General features: G+C 47.6%; 2 protein-coding genes across 3 annotated transcripts; both read right to left on the reverse strand.

Annotated features, from left to right (window-relative positions):
- Positions 1 to 483: 483 nt before the first annotated feature.
- Positions 484 to 2930, reverse strand: LOC124673588 (tRNA (guanine-N(7)-)-methyltransferase). Its single transcript, XM_047209640.1, has 2 exons — positions 2601 to 2930; positions 484 to 1082 (listed from the first exon to the last, which is right to left on the reverse strand). The coding sequence occupies exons 1-2, from the start codon at positions 2928 to 2930 to the stop codon at positions 621 to 623; spliced, it is 792 nt and encodes a 263-aa protein (XP_047065596.1). The 3' UTR covers positions 484 to 620.
- A 5495-nt stretch (positions 2931 to 8425) lies between these two features.
- Positions 8426 to 10107, reverse strand: LOC124673599. Of its 2 annotated transcripts, none has more exons than XM_047209650.1 (2): positions 9667 to 10107; positions 8426 to 8639 (listed from the first exon to the last, which is right to left on the reverse strand). In XM_047209650.1, the coding sequence occupies exons 1-2, from the start codon at positions 10105 to 10107 to the stop codon at positions 8538 to 8540; spliced, it is 543 nt and encodes a 180-aa protein (XP_047065606.1). In that variant the 3' UTR covers positions 8426 to 8537. The 2 variants fall into 2 exon arrangements, 1 of the variants encoding a protein (XP_047065606.1); XR_006992779.1 differs by having other exon boundaries at positions 8545 to 8645; positions 9667 to 9763.
- Between the last annotated feature and the right edge of the window lie 5380 nt (positions 10108 to 15487).

Here is a 15487-nt window from a genome sequence, read left to right on the forward strand (position 1 = left end):
ATTAGACGATTGCAACTTACCGCTTCGTGGTCGGCGGCTACGTGCGCAAGTGTGTGGAGTTGCGAATATCTTGCAGGGTTGAGAGCTGTTGCATTGGCGACAGGGACCAATCGAGAGATCTCGTTGCGTCATACAAGTTATCATCCACTTCATCGTCGTGTTTCCACGCTGCCATCACCCCGTGATCATCATCACCACCGTTGCTTACTGAGAAGATCGGGCCACCCCTTATCAGTTTAAGTATAACGTACCTTAGCATTTTCGTCTAATAGTCTAATACTCACAGTTCTGCAACAATACGAAAATTCACAAGATGAACCTGCTATCAATTTCCAGACAGAAATACAATTTTCCAAAAAAATGCGAAGTACTACTACATGGCATTAGAGTTCGACATAATGCAAACTCTCCATGAGCTTGAACTCAAAGCAATGTTTCCTTTTTCTTTTTCTTTTTGTAAAGTAGAGTAGAGAGAGCCCTCACATTTTGGTCACCAGAACAACGGTAAGAATACAGAATACTGAAATCCTACTAACAAAAATGCATAGAAATGACACAGATCGATCTAGCACATTCTCGAAAAGTGCACTAGGGCTATGAGCTACTAACTCCCCAAATGCTTATTCGTCTTGCAAAGAGATCCGCCTGAAGATGGCCTGGAAAGTTTGCCCTCCGTTCCTCGCGACCTTCTGGCCTTCTTCAGTGGCAGTAGACAGTAACTTGACAACTGGATCGACTTCTATTTCTTCCTCTGGAACAGCTTCAAAGAGCGGGTGTTTCTCCAGACATGACCGCATCCATACACCAAGCTCCTCTACATCGGTGATAGTATATATGATTCCTCCCACTCCCATCACAAAAGCGTACTCATCGAGCAACTGCATGCTAATCACCCTCCTCCGGTGGTTCTTCTCCTTGAAGTGAGGGTCAGGGAACAGGAAGAACATCTTGGAGAGCTGAGCCTTCCTGAAGTAGTTGGGAATGTATTTCATTGAATTGGTGCGCACGACAGATATGTTGTCATACTGTCCTGGATTTGATGCTCTTAAAGCCAGAACCCTCTCTTTCACATACTCAGTCACCTGTATCAAAATATAGAAAACAGACAACAATAAATTGCACCGTAAAATTTTAACTACTCAACCAGAGTAAACAAATAAGTTAAAAATAAGAAAAGCTCCACTTCTTTCACTAAGTACAAATCAGCATTCATTATACCATCACAAACTTAATTAAACATACTTTGTGAAATGAAAAGCTATGATCACAATCAGAAAATAAATCAAATCGACAATTGACATAGTATTTGCTATACGGGGTGGCCCAAAATTCCTGGCAGCTGGGACCTCAGCTGCTACTCTTGGCAGGACCGAGGAGGCGAGGAGACCCTGATGTAGTGGCCTCAGAGAGCGGCACTACAGCAATGACCCCAAGGGGTGGGGTTTATGGATGGGTGTGGGCCGTGTGGCTTTGGGTGTTCACCTAGTCCGCTAGTGTGGTAGGACGTTGGCCCAAATGGTTGGGCCTGGTTGAGGTGTGGCGTTTCCATGTGTTCCAGCAACATGGCGAGGCTATGTGCCGTGTGCGGCAAGTACAGCATTCCCTAATACCTTGGCTGGGAGTATAAGCCACGGCAGCAGACCCAGGTGATGGCGTGGCAACTGGGCTCTGCAGACGATGTTTCTGCACAGCTAGGGTTGCCCAGTGTTAGCCTGTGTGGGACCATGGCATGTGTGCAGGCAGTGGGTGTTGGAGTGGTGTCTCCGGAAGGAGGTGGCGGTGGACTGCGTAGAGCACATCGTTTCGTTAGGGATGGCTGCAGTGTCATTTCGGCACGGCTCTGGTAATGTGTATGCCAGCGTAGAGGCTAGATAGGTTCAGTGGTGTTCAGTCCTTTCATCAAACCTGGCCCAGGTCTACTCCGCCAACAGCGGATCTGGTTTCTCTCTCCCCGCGACGTTGTTGGAGTCTTGGAGATTGTAAGAGGTGGAACTCCTGGGTTGTCTTCCGTACTCTTTAGGGCTTGTCGAGGTTTAAACGCCTTCTTTGGCTTGCCACGACAGAACTGGCTTTTAGGGGAAGTGTGAGGTGATCTTAGCATGGCAGAGGAGAGCTCCAACCGTGTGCATTTTGCCTTCCTGGAAGCATGCCGTGGTTGTTGTTTTTGTAGTGTGTTGTCTTGTATTATCCATGGCGTTGTTGGCTTGTGGGGCCCCTAGCTATGTCTAGTTGTGTTCCATTGTATTTGGTTATCAGCCTGGTTTTCCTCAAATAAACTGGGTCACTCTTTTCCACCTAATTGAAAGGAAGAGCTGCTGCTAGTTTCTCGAAAAAAACAAATTTGCTCTACTGAACCTCAATATGTTACATAACCTGCATCTTTCTTTCTTTCCTAGAACGAGGTGGATAAGCCGCAAGCAACAGAACATACAGTGCATTCTGCCGGGGATGGCAAGTGTTTTCTGTGAACTATGTCCATGACCTTAAGATTAACACTAGTAGAAAATTCTGAGCATCTAGTAGTTTTTACCATTATGTTGCACCGTTTGGGCAATCGGGCTCAACTCTTTCAGACAAACTGGAGCAAGCATCAAAATTACCTTGTCCCTCAGCTCCATGCCGATCATGAGCTTGTCCGGGAAGAGCGGCGAAAGCCCGACAAGCAACCCACCAAACCCGCACCCGACGTCCGCGAATCGAATCAGGGGCGCCTCCACCTCCTCATCGCCGCGCTCACCCTTGTCGGCCGGGTAGTAGCGCGGGTAGTGCTGCGAGAGGTCGAAGTCGTCGGGCGATATCGGGATCGGGAAGTGCGAGTCGCTGAGCGGGTTGCTGTGCGCGCGCGCCCGGTAGAAGCGCTTCCGCGGGAGCTTCCCCGACTGTCCGCCGCCGCCGCCGCCGCCGCCGTTGGCGCCGCTGGTCCTCGTCATCGGTGCCAAGCCGTGCGTGGCGCGCCCCGGTTGTTTTCGTCTGGAGGAGGCGTTAGAGCAAACAGCTTGTAAGCGGCAACCGGGGAGAACGTGCAGAGGTGGAGTAGAGAGAGAAGGTGAACACGAACCGGAGAGCCGCCGGGACGACGGGGCCGGAGGAGTTTGATGAGGCGGCGCCGCGGGATGTGCGCGTCCGGCGGCCGGGGCGGCGGCGGACTGCGAAGCTGAGCCGCCGTGCGTTAGGGCTTGGGCGATGGAGGGGAGCGGACAGATGGATTGGGCCGCGCTGCGCGGGTGGGAAGGAGAAGATGGATTGGATACGATGCCGGAGAAATCTGGGCCACGTTTCTACGTATGGACTTTCTTGGCCCATGGGCCATGGGTGATGGATTTGAATCACCAAAAAAGCACAGAAATAATGCGCAAAAAAGGAATTATCATCACGCTCAAAAGGAAAATGTATCGTCCGCTACTACAAAAAAATGTCTCAAGGCGCGACGCGTTTCAGTGCCGTTGGTTTCACGTTGATGCTCTTATACATAGGCCGTTGAACCCGAGCATCTAGATTCCCCATCATCGCAGGGACACAAGGCAGAGTTGACACGGCCGATGGAGGGAAGGGACGTTGTTGACGCCACCATCTCGGTTTCTTTCTCCCGACCGTGTGTAAGGTCGAGGGTGCCGCCCGCCGTTGCTTCTCCCGGCCATGGGTGAGGAAATTGTTGCCTCTCGTTCTCCTCCCCGCTTCTCCGGCCGCCAAATTCTCTGAGAGATCCATATTCTTTCCATCCCTCCAAGTTATACCTAGCATTGTGATAAGAGCTTCCACGTGTTATTGCTCTAGTGGTATATATGGAATTGCATGAGGAATATTTCATATAGCGTTAATCCTTAATACCGAACAGTCTCTGCAGAAAACGTTTCTAAGAAATATAATAATATAGTAAAAAGTGCCTCTTTATAAAGCAAGGTAGTGATGCCTTTTATGTAAAAAGAATACAGTAAAATTTTGATAAAATTTCTTTAAACCAAATAGATCCTAAAATCTTTGGTGGATGGTTCAGGGCATGAGAACAGCAACCCAACCCTTTTTCTTAGAGCTAGCAACCATGTATTTCATTACTAGAAAATCAAGTTATGTGAAAAAAGGTGAAAACTAAAGGATAACTATATGAGAACAATTGTCCTGAAAACAAATAGAATCCTAAAGGATATAAAATAATATAGAATCATCCCTAGAGTTTCCTGCACTTGCCAAAGCCAGTGGCCGCCACCTAGGCGCATGTTGGAAGAGACGTTGAGCCTCCACCATTGGAAGATCCAAAGAAAGCACCGTCACCAACGAGGCTCTGTGAGTTAATGAGCAGGCCCGCTGCTAGCAGCAACCCACATGTCGATGTGGCAAGTCGACTGGGGACATCCCTATGCTGCCTTAGAATAAGACCAACTGTATCCCATTGACATAGTTGCAGAACAACGACAGATACACCACCTTCAGATCAACATCCTCGATCTAGAGCCCACTCGCCTCCAGTGCCACCATCGATGAATGCTACCGATAAGCCAAGAAACTGATCTCGCTAGATATAAAGAAGAGAAAGAATACTAAGATGCATCAACAAGCACATATTACCAACAACTCCGAGATGCTAAAATGTGTGGGAGTAGATTTAAGTCAGATTAATTCGCCCATGTGCCGCTCATACCACACAACGACGCACCACAACATACAAATCCAAATTTTAACCCCAATTACTAAACTAGAAAGGAGGAACAAGATCACCCTCCCCTACATCCGGAGCGAAAAGCAGAAGGAGAAGGGACCAACGCCTGACTGATGGAGATCGAGAGTTGGTCGTTGCCCTTTGCCGCCTATGAGACGAGTGGAGGTGAAGACGGGTTGTTACGAGTCCTTTCTCTCGTAACAATAAAATGTGTGTTGTGACTTGTGAGTCCATGACAGGTGACACGAGGCAACTTTGTCAATCACCATGCGTGTGTCGTGTGCATTCTAATTGCACGCCCGCGTAACACAGGGCGGACCCAAGTACACTTGAGTCAAGTCCTATGCCATCACTCAAATTTTAAAATTCCCCTTATATTTGAACATATTGGAAAGAAGAGAAAAAACAAATTCTCCCAACTAGTAAAAGGAATGCCATGTTAAGAGCATCCCTAGTCGACCTCTAGTGTACTTGGGGGTGTCATACAGAAAACCACACCCAGCCACCGTCGACAATGGTACTTGCGTCCCTCGCTCCCTAGCCGACCTAGGCCCATAGGGGGCGCTTGGGAGCGCCAAATACAAATCACGTACCACTAGGAGCGACCTAGCAAATCCCCTTTCCCATTACCACCTATCTCCATGGCTCGAGGTCTCTCTCTCCCCTGCCAAATCGACATCGCCACCGTCGCCCCCTTTCGGCGGCACCCCTCGTGACTCGTTTCGACCTCCCACTGATGGCTTGAACTCATGGTGTTTGACTCTTTGCCTCAGTAGGATTCATTTCAAGATTTTTATCACTCTCGTTGACAAAAACGGTTAACCTTGTCAATGCCCATAATGAAGTTCTTGGGTTTCTAGGAAGGAGAACACCAGTGAATCAACAAACCAGTTAGCTAAACTAGGCAGCCGACGAAAAGTATGATCAAGGGCTAAATCACTGAGATTGTATTGCTCAAGATCTATGGTTACATAGTATATTGTATGATTGAATCTAAGTCCCCCTTCGGTGGCTCCTCCTAGCCCTTATGTAGTGGACTAGGTCTCAGAGTCCAACTCGGGATCGTTTACATCGTGCATGTCGGCTCACCCGATACGGGCCTAGCTTTCCTACTTTACATAGTATCTGGGCTTCTGCTTCATGTGTTTTCTTCACGGGCCTTCGCCTATTCCTTCCTGGACTTCTCACCAAGGATGTTAATACTGAGTACCCCTTGATATGGTATACCCATGTCACTCGCGGCCGTTGATTGATTCATCGGTTGATTGATTGCTCCGTTGTTTGATTCATAGACTATGTATAGCGATGAAGGGATGATGGTCCTTCATTTCATGGAAGAGGAAGCCAATGTGGCCGTCGATGAAGACGAGCACTTGACAATCCTCGCTTGTCTTCTACAACTACACGCGGATGAACTGAAGAATGACGCTCCCAATCATGAAGGATTGAATTTTGGACGAATGAATACCAAGCTAAGACAGATGATGGAGGTTCATGCCATGCTATATGACGAGTATTTTGCGACTTCCCAACATGTACAAGTTTTGCAAGGCTGTGGTGGAGAGTTTGAACCACACTATCTCAGAGGTCCCAATGAAGTAGAAATAACTCGTATCATGACAGGAAACTGAAGGCAAGGATATCTTGAGATGCTTCTTGCATGCATTGGTTATGAAACTTAATTTTGATTATTGTAAAAATAATTTAAATTTAATTATGCGTTGAAACTTTACCAAACTGTTTAAATATGGTTGCATATGGAAAAATATTAGGTCAAAAATCTATTGGGGGCTGGGTCGGAATAGGTGCCCCGATACACACCAACCGCCGCCGATGCCTCTTATGCGCTCGACCCGACGCTGTTAGCGTCCATTATACATATGACGTGACTGGAGATGCTCCAACATCATTTAGATCGCAATAATACGCACCTTACTCCAACGTTCCCATGGTGATACTTCCTACGTTCTTAAATACAAGGGCATTTTGTTTTTGAGACAAACGATGTGGATGAAGAGCGATTGACCGGTTCCCTTGCCACTTTTGCAACCCGTCTCGTTTCTACTGAACTAAAATGTAAAAACCATGCATGCAAGCGTGCGCACGCACGCAGGTATCCCTTTGGGCCAAAGGCAAACGCATCAAAAGAATCCACCACCGTGGGTGGTACGTGGCGGAGGTCAGAAAAAGGCTGAAATGATATGGGCGTTTTGCACCGTACCGGCAGGCGGCAGAGACGAGGAGGATCAGACGCGAACCCGCGCAAGTAGTGGAGCAGTGGGGAGGGCCGGTGCTGAATGCACTGCACCTCCGCGCACTGAACTCTGAACTGCATCTGCATGGGCGCTAGGGGCGGCCGTCCGTTTGCAGCCCGTCCATGCGCGCGCGATGGCCGATGTGGCGATGTTTGCCTACGGCAAGCCCTATCGCCTTCGGGCTGCACAACGGTTGTGTTAACCGCGTTCTGGCTTCGTGTACGTGCCGCGCTGCAGCCGTGCCACGCAACTGAAAGCCACTTTCGTAGGTTAACATGGCGGCCACAGATCAACGTGATCCAGAATGCATGATACTACATATGATATTTTTATTGTGGTGAGTCTTATCGTACACTTCGATGTCGAAACATGGCCCCATGCCTCTAATCTCCTAGGCCATAACCTAAGGCTAAACAATTATGTGTTTCCATAGTTGAAATTCGTCTCAAGACCCCCGCGTCACACAAGCGACAAGATAGGACCGCTGGTCAGCCGCCATCCCTTTCCTCCACCAATCAAGAGTTTTCCTAACATGTCACTGCCACCGCCTCGGTTTCCCTCCCCTGTCCCATCCAGTCATCTCATCGGCGGGCGGCGGCAAGAGGTCCGAGGACTCGTTCCTTTTTTTTTCTAGTTCTTGCAGGTCCTTGTTTTAGATTGGTTTTGGTCTCACTAGCGGCACCGGCGAGGTCATGGCAATGATGGCGCGTTGGAATAAGGTATCTAGCCTCCTCCTACCTCGTCAATGTTTGGTCCAGCATTAGCGAAGGGCTACCGACGGTAGGCGACGCTAGATCCGTGGATCTTGGTGCAGTTGGTGTGTCGATTAGGGAAACTTGTTCGATGGTATGTGGTGTGATACTTTCAACCTCTTTGTTCGTTTTTGTCTACGGCAAGGTCGGGTTTCTCAGTTCATTAGCGGATATCATTATTCGTGGCAAATGCCAATTGCAGTCTTTTAAGCCTTGGTTCGGAGGACGTTTGCAGGTGCCCCGGTCTTTTCTGCTTGTTCGGTGCCTGTTTTAACTCGAACAATTGAATGATGATGAATATGAGATAATATAAGATGTCTTTGGGTATCTTTTTCTAGGAGGAAAAAAGATGAAACAATTATACCAACTGGAAAGTACACCCACCAACCACATGCATGTTCATTGAGTTCAGGTGTGGGCGCCTGATTATTAAGGATCATTCACCCTTGTCTCACCACTAACTCCATCCGCAGAATCTGCAGGAACAATACACAAATGCAGATGTGCTTTGCTTCCAGCACACCAAAGTGTGGACTCCAGCTCCGCTGTATCATTATAGTCAGCTTATGATTGCGAATCCGCACTAAGCCGAAGCCTGATGATTGCAAAGTCGGCACCAAGAACAATTAATACAGATACACTACACCACAACAGAGATCCTCAAAAGCTAAATCTCCAGGTAGATGTACTTTTGCATCTTAACAGAACAAATATACTACGGTACAACACACATTCACACAAATTTGTTCAACAATAATCCTACGTGTCCCAAGTTCCAGTTGCTCATCTTCTATAGTACTGATCCAGCTGTCGAACTTGAACCTAGATGAACATGAACTCTAAAAGACAGATCATTCATCGGCTAATCAGCTAGCATCAGCTACTGACTTCGGCGATGCTGTGCAGAGAAGGGCGCCACTGGCGATGCCTCGAATTTTTTGCCGAGTTGCTCCGGTGGTGGATGTCCTTGTCTTGGTGCTCCAACTGCAACAGGATGGGACATGGGCGGCATGAGAATAATCAGAACATGCCATGCTGTACTAAGTTTAGAGATTCAGAGATAAGTGACGATTCCCCCAAGTTTTCAGAGAATAAATGGCGAACGATTCCTTGTCCATTAGTTGTTAGGCGTATTTGTGGGCGGCATATTCTACATGTAGCTGACATTCCGAGTCACCTTGCAGTTTTATTTAAGAGGCAGCACAAAATTTAGGTGGCCATCCCTACCTTTTTCATGTGGTGTGAGCAAAGCAAGATGTGGCCTAAAGTATAGTTTAGTTTGGAGTGGGAATAATTTGCCCACTGCATATATGTATAAGCAGCCATCATATCATGTTTAGACTTAGAGTACATTATTCAGGTTATGATTGTATCTTGATGATCAGCTAATATATGATATCGATCTTTAGTAATCAAAATTTGGTTGGGCGGTTAGGTACTAGTGTGTCATATGGACTCAGAGTATAAGGTATAAAATTTAGGAGGGTGGCCAACTGAACAAATCAAAAAAATAACAAGTGCGATGACATGATCTAATGGTCAGAGCTACTCCAAGTTAACAGCAAACTGCATGATAGCAGGTTAACCAACTAGGTAACTACCTACTCTTGTGAACCTGACATAAATTTTTAAAATTGAAATTCTAAACAATATCTTCTGAAGAACATGTAGTCAGAGCAAGAACATCTTCCTTTTTTTTACTTGGAGGATGTTGTAGGTAGTTGCCATTAACATGTCTAAAGCAATTTCATAGCTGAAATAGTTCAAATTGAAATGGTGTGGTAGTGAACTAAACATGGAAAGTGCACCAAGTTGTCCAAGAAGAAAAAAAACTCCAAGGATTGGAAAAAAGTTTTACTTGCGAAGTACCTAATGACCATCATGCATGCAGAACAGGAGGACATGCAGAGCATGGAAATAACAGAGCAGCTGACATCGCTGAACAGCAAAACAGGGGTGGAATTTATCCGGAATGGATGATCGGTAGTAGTATTTGGTGAGGTACCTGATCAAGACCCTCGTCCATCAGCGCCTGGTCGTCACCGGTGGAAGCAGACTCCCCGCCGGCCTGCTTCGATCCTCCCAGCTGCTGCTGCTGCCGCCGCTGCGCAGACCTTGCCTTCTCGTCCTTCCTGGCCTGCACGGCCTTGGCGACCTCGGCGATGGCGATGAGGCGGTAGGCGTGTCCGAGCTGCAGCGTGTCCCTGGGCTTGAGCAGCTTCACCCGCGTCAGCCGCACCGTGCCGCCGCCGCGCTGCCCCCGTTGCTGCGGGTCGGCCGGGCGGCGGCTGTCCTCGGCGACGCGGAGGGTGACGAGCGCGACGTAGTGGCCCGGGTTGGCGCGCATGACCTCGGCGGCGCTGGTGGCCCAGTAGAGCCGCTCCACCCTCCCGCCCGGGTGCTGCACCACCACCGTCGCCTCCTCCGCCGCCTGGCAGTTCCCCATCCTCTCTCTCGCTGTCTCTGTGATGGACGGCGGCGGTGGAGGCGGGTAGTGATGCTGCTGCTGCGATTTATGTATGGGCGGCGACGGTGGGTGCTGGCGCTAACGACCGTGGCTGTGCTGCATGGTAGCCCCCGCCCACTACGCTGGACGCTGGTTGGGTTCCGCGCGCGCGCGGCCGGGTCTCGTACTCGTCTGCCGCTCTTGGCGTTGGCGCTAGCGTTCTGGCTCGGCGGGACCGTGTCGTCTCGTCCCGTCTCGTCGCTGTGTTTATATCTGCGCTGCGGCAATCGCGTGTGCCTCGTGGCGTCGCGGCGCGGCACAGTTAAGCCGCGGCGGTAACGGTGGTGTTGTACCTGTACCTGTACCTGCACGGCCGCCTTGTTGTCCTAACTCGGATGGAGCCGTGTGCTCCTTCGTGATGCTGTCATTCGTCCTGCAAACTGATTGGTACGTCGTATTACCTCGAAACAAGCTCTGGAAAGCAGGAAACGGTCCGATTAGATGCACAGTTCACACGTTCATGTTGTGGCCCGGACGTTCCTCAAAGTACCCTGCTTCGGAGGACGTACGAGCGGACGCGGGCGGTGAAGATGGCGCGAACTCACGTGGTCATCTCCGCCTTATTACGACCCCTTATTTAGCTCTACTCTCACAGATCAAATCCAAATCCGTCAACCCCCCCCCCCCCCCCACCACCACCCCACAAAGTCAAGCACTTCCCCTTCTTCGCCGGCTGTGATGAGAAGATCGGCAGCGGCCGTCGCCGGCGTGCATTCTCCATCTTCGTCGATCTTTGTTCTGCTGGATCCTCTTCCAGTCTCTAAAAAAAAGCTCGGACCCTAGATGTGGTAGATGTGTATGCAGAGTAAACATCCGTAGATCTAATCGTAGATGTGGTAGATTAAGCTCGTAGATGGTGGATTTATGTTGTATGGAACCATTTTTACCCGCCTTAGTGGATTTAGGTAGTGCTATAGATTGACTAGTTCCACAGTTTAAGTGTTAAATCTACCGCAGGTCGTCATGTCTTCCACTCTTTCGAGCACTTCCACATTGGTCCTGCCTTCCACTCCGTCGAGCACAACCACGGTAGTGCTGCCTTCCACTACGTCGAACACAACCATGGTGGTGCTGCCTTCTTCACCGTCCAGCTGACCAACCTCTGCGCTTAATCCCGCTCCGCTCACGGTAAGTATTCTATGTCATGATTACCATTGTTCTGATGGATTGTGTTGGTCACTTAACCCTGCGCAACTGAGCTGCTTACCGTTATTCATTTGTCTTGTGTTAGGTCATCACGCCTTCTCCTGATCGGATGAACAAGCCATCTATGTCATGGATGCTGCCTGACAAGGCGCGAGCTCATCCATCTCCGTTTCCACCCAAACCAAGTATGGTGTGGGGGTGGTCTTATACATGCTATCCTTTTACATACTCCCTCCTTTCCTTTCTATAGTGCCTATAGATTTTTGTCATTTGTTTCACAATATAAGGTTTTAGCTTAGCTTTTTTTCAATTACCCCCTCCTCGTTCAGCTTCCAAATCGTTCAGCTCCCAAAATTGTTATGGTAAGTTAGAAAGATATGGATTTCCCAAATTTTACGTTGATCTCAAATCGTTCAGCTAGGGGTTTTATGTAAAAAAAATACTCTTGCGCTAATTTCCGTGCCAAAAAACAATAGGCACTATAGAATGGAACAGAGGGAGTATTACTAGTGGGTTCTCGGGAAAGGATGGATGTTGTTAGAACGAACTTTCTTTGGGGAGGGAGAAAAAGAAATATAATCTAGTCAAGTGGGGTATTGTTTGTCTCCCTAAAGAGCAGGGGGGTTTAAGCATACTGGACATGGAGGTGATGGACATTGCCATGCTAAGTAAATGGCTATGGAAACTTTTCAATGAAAAAGGGATCTGGCAATAAATTTTATCGGAAAAATATTTGGGGAAACAAACTCTTTTTCATGTAACAGCTAAGCTAGGTGATTCCCACTTCTGGTAAGGGCTGATGGAGATTAAGCACCTTTTTGGAAATGTGTTAGTGTTTAAATTGGAATTGGGGAGATGACCAGTTTCTGGGAGGATCACTGGATAGTTGATTCCACTTCAGCCACGAAATTCTCCTGACTCTTTTGTGTTTCATTAGACAAACAAAAGACTATTGGAGAAGTATTAGGGGGGGTAAGAAGCTTGAGATTGAGAAGAAACCTAGTGGGTGAGCTAGGTAGGTAGTGGCTTGATCTGAACTTGCTAATAGAGGGGATAAGACTTGAGGAAGATCCTGACACCTTGGTTTAGAACTTTACTGGGTCAGGGGACTTTTCGGTTAAATCCTTCTACCAAGCCATGCAGTTCTCAAGGGCCATATCATACAAATTCATGTGGAGGATTAAGATACCTCTGAGAATCAAAACGTTTATTTGGTTTGTACTTAGGAGAAGTATTTTAACCAGGAATGTGTTGACAAAGAGGGGAGGAAATGTGTGGAGACTTGCCTCTTTTATGGCCAAAAGGAGTCAATCGCACACCTCTTCTTCCTCTATCCTCTTGATAGATACGTTTGGAATATAATGATTTGTGCGGCGGGGATAAATTTGCATTTTACCTCGGCTGAACATTGCATCTCTTCTTGGCTTAAGTCTTATGGTGTAGAAGAAAAAGTAACCCAATCGTTGTGGGTGTTGATGTGGTGCTATAGAGAATTTGGAAAGCTGGGAAATTAGCGTGTTTTGAGGGCAAAGGGCCATCGGAACCATGCTCTATGGTCTTCGAAATCTCTTACGGGGTTCGATGGTGGTCGAAATTGCAGATGAAGGATCATGATACAGAGAAGATGGTTTTATTCACAAAAGTCTTGGAAACGGTGGCTGTGGAGATTTTCAGTGCAAGACGGACATGATGCTCTTGGATCCCGAGGTTGGCGAGTTGAGGTGCTGTTTGGAGAATGTTTTGGAGGTTGATAAAAGGGAGAAGCGATGAAAGGGTGATAGGAAGAAAAAAAGGCGCTATATGTAAGCTGGGTGACATGAGCCGACTTGAAATCTCTTTTTTGCCGCGTTTTTCTTGCTGGTGGTAGTTGTGTTGTATGGAACTTTGTAGCATGGTTCCGTTAATGAGATCGGGGTCCAATCCATTTTCTCTCAAAAAATGATGGTGTGCGGAGCACCTCAGTTCGTCTTGAACAAGGTTTGTGAGCTAGTCAAGAGGGAGTTAACTGTACCCGCGGCTTCAAAGAACAGCATCGTGTGTGCAACGATGTTCTCTACTTCACGGGCATTTCAGTCACCCCCTACTTAGGTGTATAACCACATGAGGAAGTGTTGACTTAGGTGGGAAATTGTGTGTAAGGTTAAGAATGTTCCATAAGTGACATTTTGCATGGAGAGCTCGTAGTGCATCTGTAATTATGCTAGCTACTATTAGGCAGTACCACCCCCTATGATGAACTGTTTAGCTTATGTCCTGATTCTGTCAGCTGCATTGTATAATATGCGATGGGTAAGCTCACCTCTCAAAGGAAGAGATTACGAACATCAGTAACTAGTTTTAGCCTTTCATAGAATGGTGTATTGTAGCCAACCAAACACTGTAGCTACCATTTTCTCCCTTGTGCAAAAGAGTGTCTTGTGTGCAACCAAACGAAGTGCAGATGTTTACTTTTGGCTCGTCTCCACCCATCATGCCCCCCAACGCCTCCCTCTGGAAGCCCTAAATGGGCTGCGACCTACCAATCATGCAATATATACTTGAACGCGTATTATGCACGAATGTCATATCGTCATATCGTCATTTTTCTCGCCAGGCTGGTGTATCAATTTTATATACTGTAGTACTTCTCTTCACATTTTAGGCTAGATCCACGAACTCATGCGCCGAGACTTAGATTATACAAGGAAATTTAAGATGATATATTCAGGTACATGGAGCCTTTTAAAATCGCAAATTACATGAAGCTTTCTCCATGTTCAAAGGAGAGTATTAGAGTATAATTAGAATTAACCAACAAAGAGAAGTGTTAGAGTAGAATTATAATTAACCAACAAATTGCATTGTACTTAGTGTATCTTTAAGAAATCCTCTATAATCCGGGCCCTTAAAACGCATATAGAGGGAGCTAAAAACTGCTTTGAATTGTCGTGGGAGATTTGCCTGAATAGATCCTGTAAAATACAACGGTAAATATGAATCTGCCCCAGATGTTGTGTTTTTTTCCTTTTTAAATCCATTTCCCCTTTTTCCTTCTATGTCATGTCAACGACATCCACAACATCCATGCACTGGCCTGCCTCTCCGCCCGACCGTCTCCCTTGCGATGGTGGGGATGGAGTTGGGGCAGGAGTTCGCCCGATCTGCATGTTGCCCTGGCGCCAACGGGGAAGAAGGCGCAGCGAGGAAGGCAACAAGACCGTCTCATCACCGTCTTCCCCGACGTAGGGCAGCACGGTTTAGGTATTTTTACGGAAAAATGATTGAAAGAAGAGAAAATACAATATATTGAGGTGTTCTTTGCAAACATATAAAAGAACGTCATGCCACATCAGCCTGACAGTGGGCCCTTGGGCCAAAAACATTTTCAAGAGGTCTAGCTAAGCCGACCGATCATTGTTTTTTTTAGGAAATGCCACTTGATGCTTATTTATTAGTAACATGGTTACATCTACGATTATAAAGGGGTATAAACTTTGGAGGGTCACCATCTCAAACTAAGTTTTGCTTGTATGTACATAAGCATTTTTGCTAAACTATGTGCCGCCCGATTAGCATCCCCTTGACAATGCCGAAAAACAACCTTCCCCATCAAGCTAGCTTTGAAAAAACATTCTGCCGGAATAGCAACTCCACACTCCGATCACGCCATTACCAATCAGTGTTCTTTGCCACACATAGGGATTGGATCGGTTGGTTTTTGCAAACAAAAAAAAAATGAAAATTGGTTGTTGTTTTGCAATGAACTCATCGGGGGCTCCTATTTGATGCATTCAGTGTCGGCGAGCGCAAGTACGACCTCTCTGGCGAGATCCGCCACCGCCTCCCGACCATCATGGGCCAGCCTGTTGCGTCTGAGGGATGCGCATCGACGCGCTAACGGACACAACGGCGTCAAATAGGAATTGCCGAACTCATCAGGCCCAAATGTACAGGTCACGCTGTAAGGTCGTTTCAGTATTAGGCCTGTAGCGGCCTAAGCAGATATGGCCCAACAAATTGGGTCCGTCCCCGAGCCCAACTCGGTCAAGAACCGACTCGATCCAGGAGTAAAGTTCCGTGTCGGGTACAACCGCTGAGGTTTCAAATACGGGGATTCGCTGCCTGCTCATCACGTTCTCACGATCCCTCGCAGTTAGAGGAGTCGAGGTCGACGAAATCGGAGATGCCGGCGGCT

Source organism: Lolium rigidum, chromosome 1 (genome assembly GCF_022539505.1).
Source record: "Lolium rigidum isolate FL_2022 chromosome 1, APGP_CSIRO_Lrig_0.1, whole genome shotgun sequence".
NCBI classification, from domain to species: Eukaryota; Viridiplantae; Streptophyta; class Magnoliopsida; order Poales; family Poaceae; genus Lolium; species Lolium rigidum.

Bases quoted from the DNA above. Each gene is read 5' to 3' on its own strand.
- LOC124673588 (XM_047209640.1), bottom strand. From the start codon at position 2,930: ATGACGAGGACCAGCGGCGCCAACGGCGGCGGCGGCGGCGGCGGCGGA. The intron at 1,083-2,600 runs GTAATTTTGATG...ATTTTGATACAG, and splicing joins GCATGGAGCTGAGGGACAAG to GTGACTGAGTATGTGAAAGA.
- LOC124673599 (XM_047209650.1), bottom strand. From the start codon at position 10,107: ATGGGGAACTGCCAGGCGGCGGAGGAGGCGACGGTGGTGGTGCAGCAC. The intron at 8,640-9,666 runs GTACCTCACCAA...TTGCAGTTGGAG, and splicing joins TGGACGAGGGTCTTGATCAG to CACCAAGACAAGGACATCCA.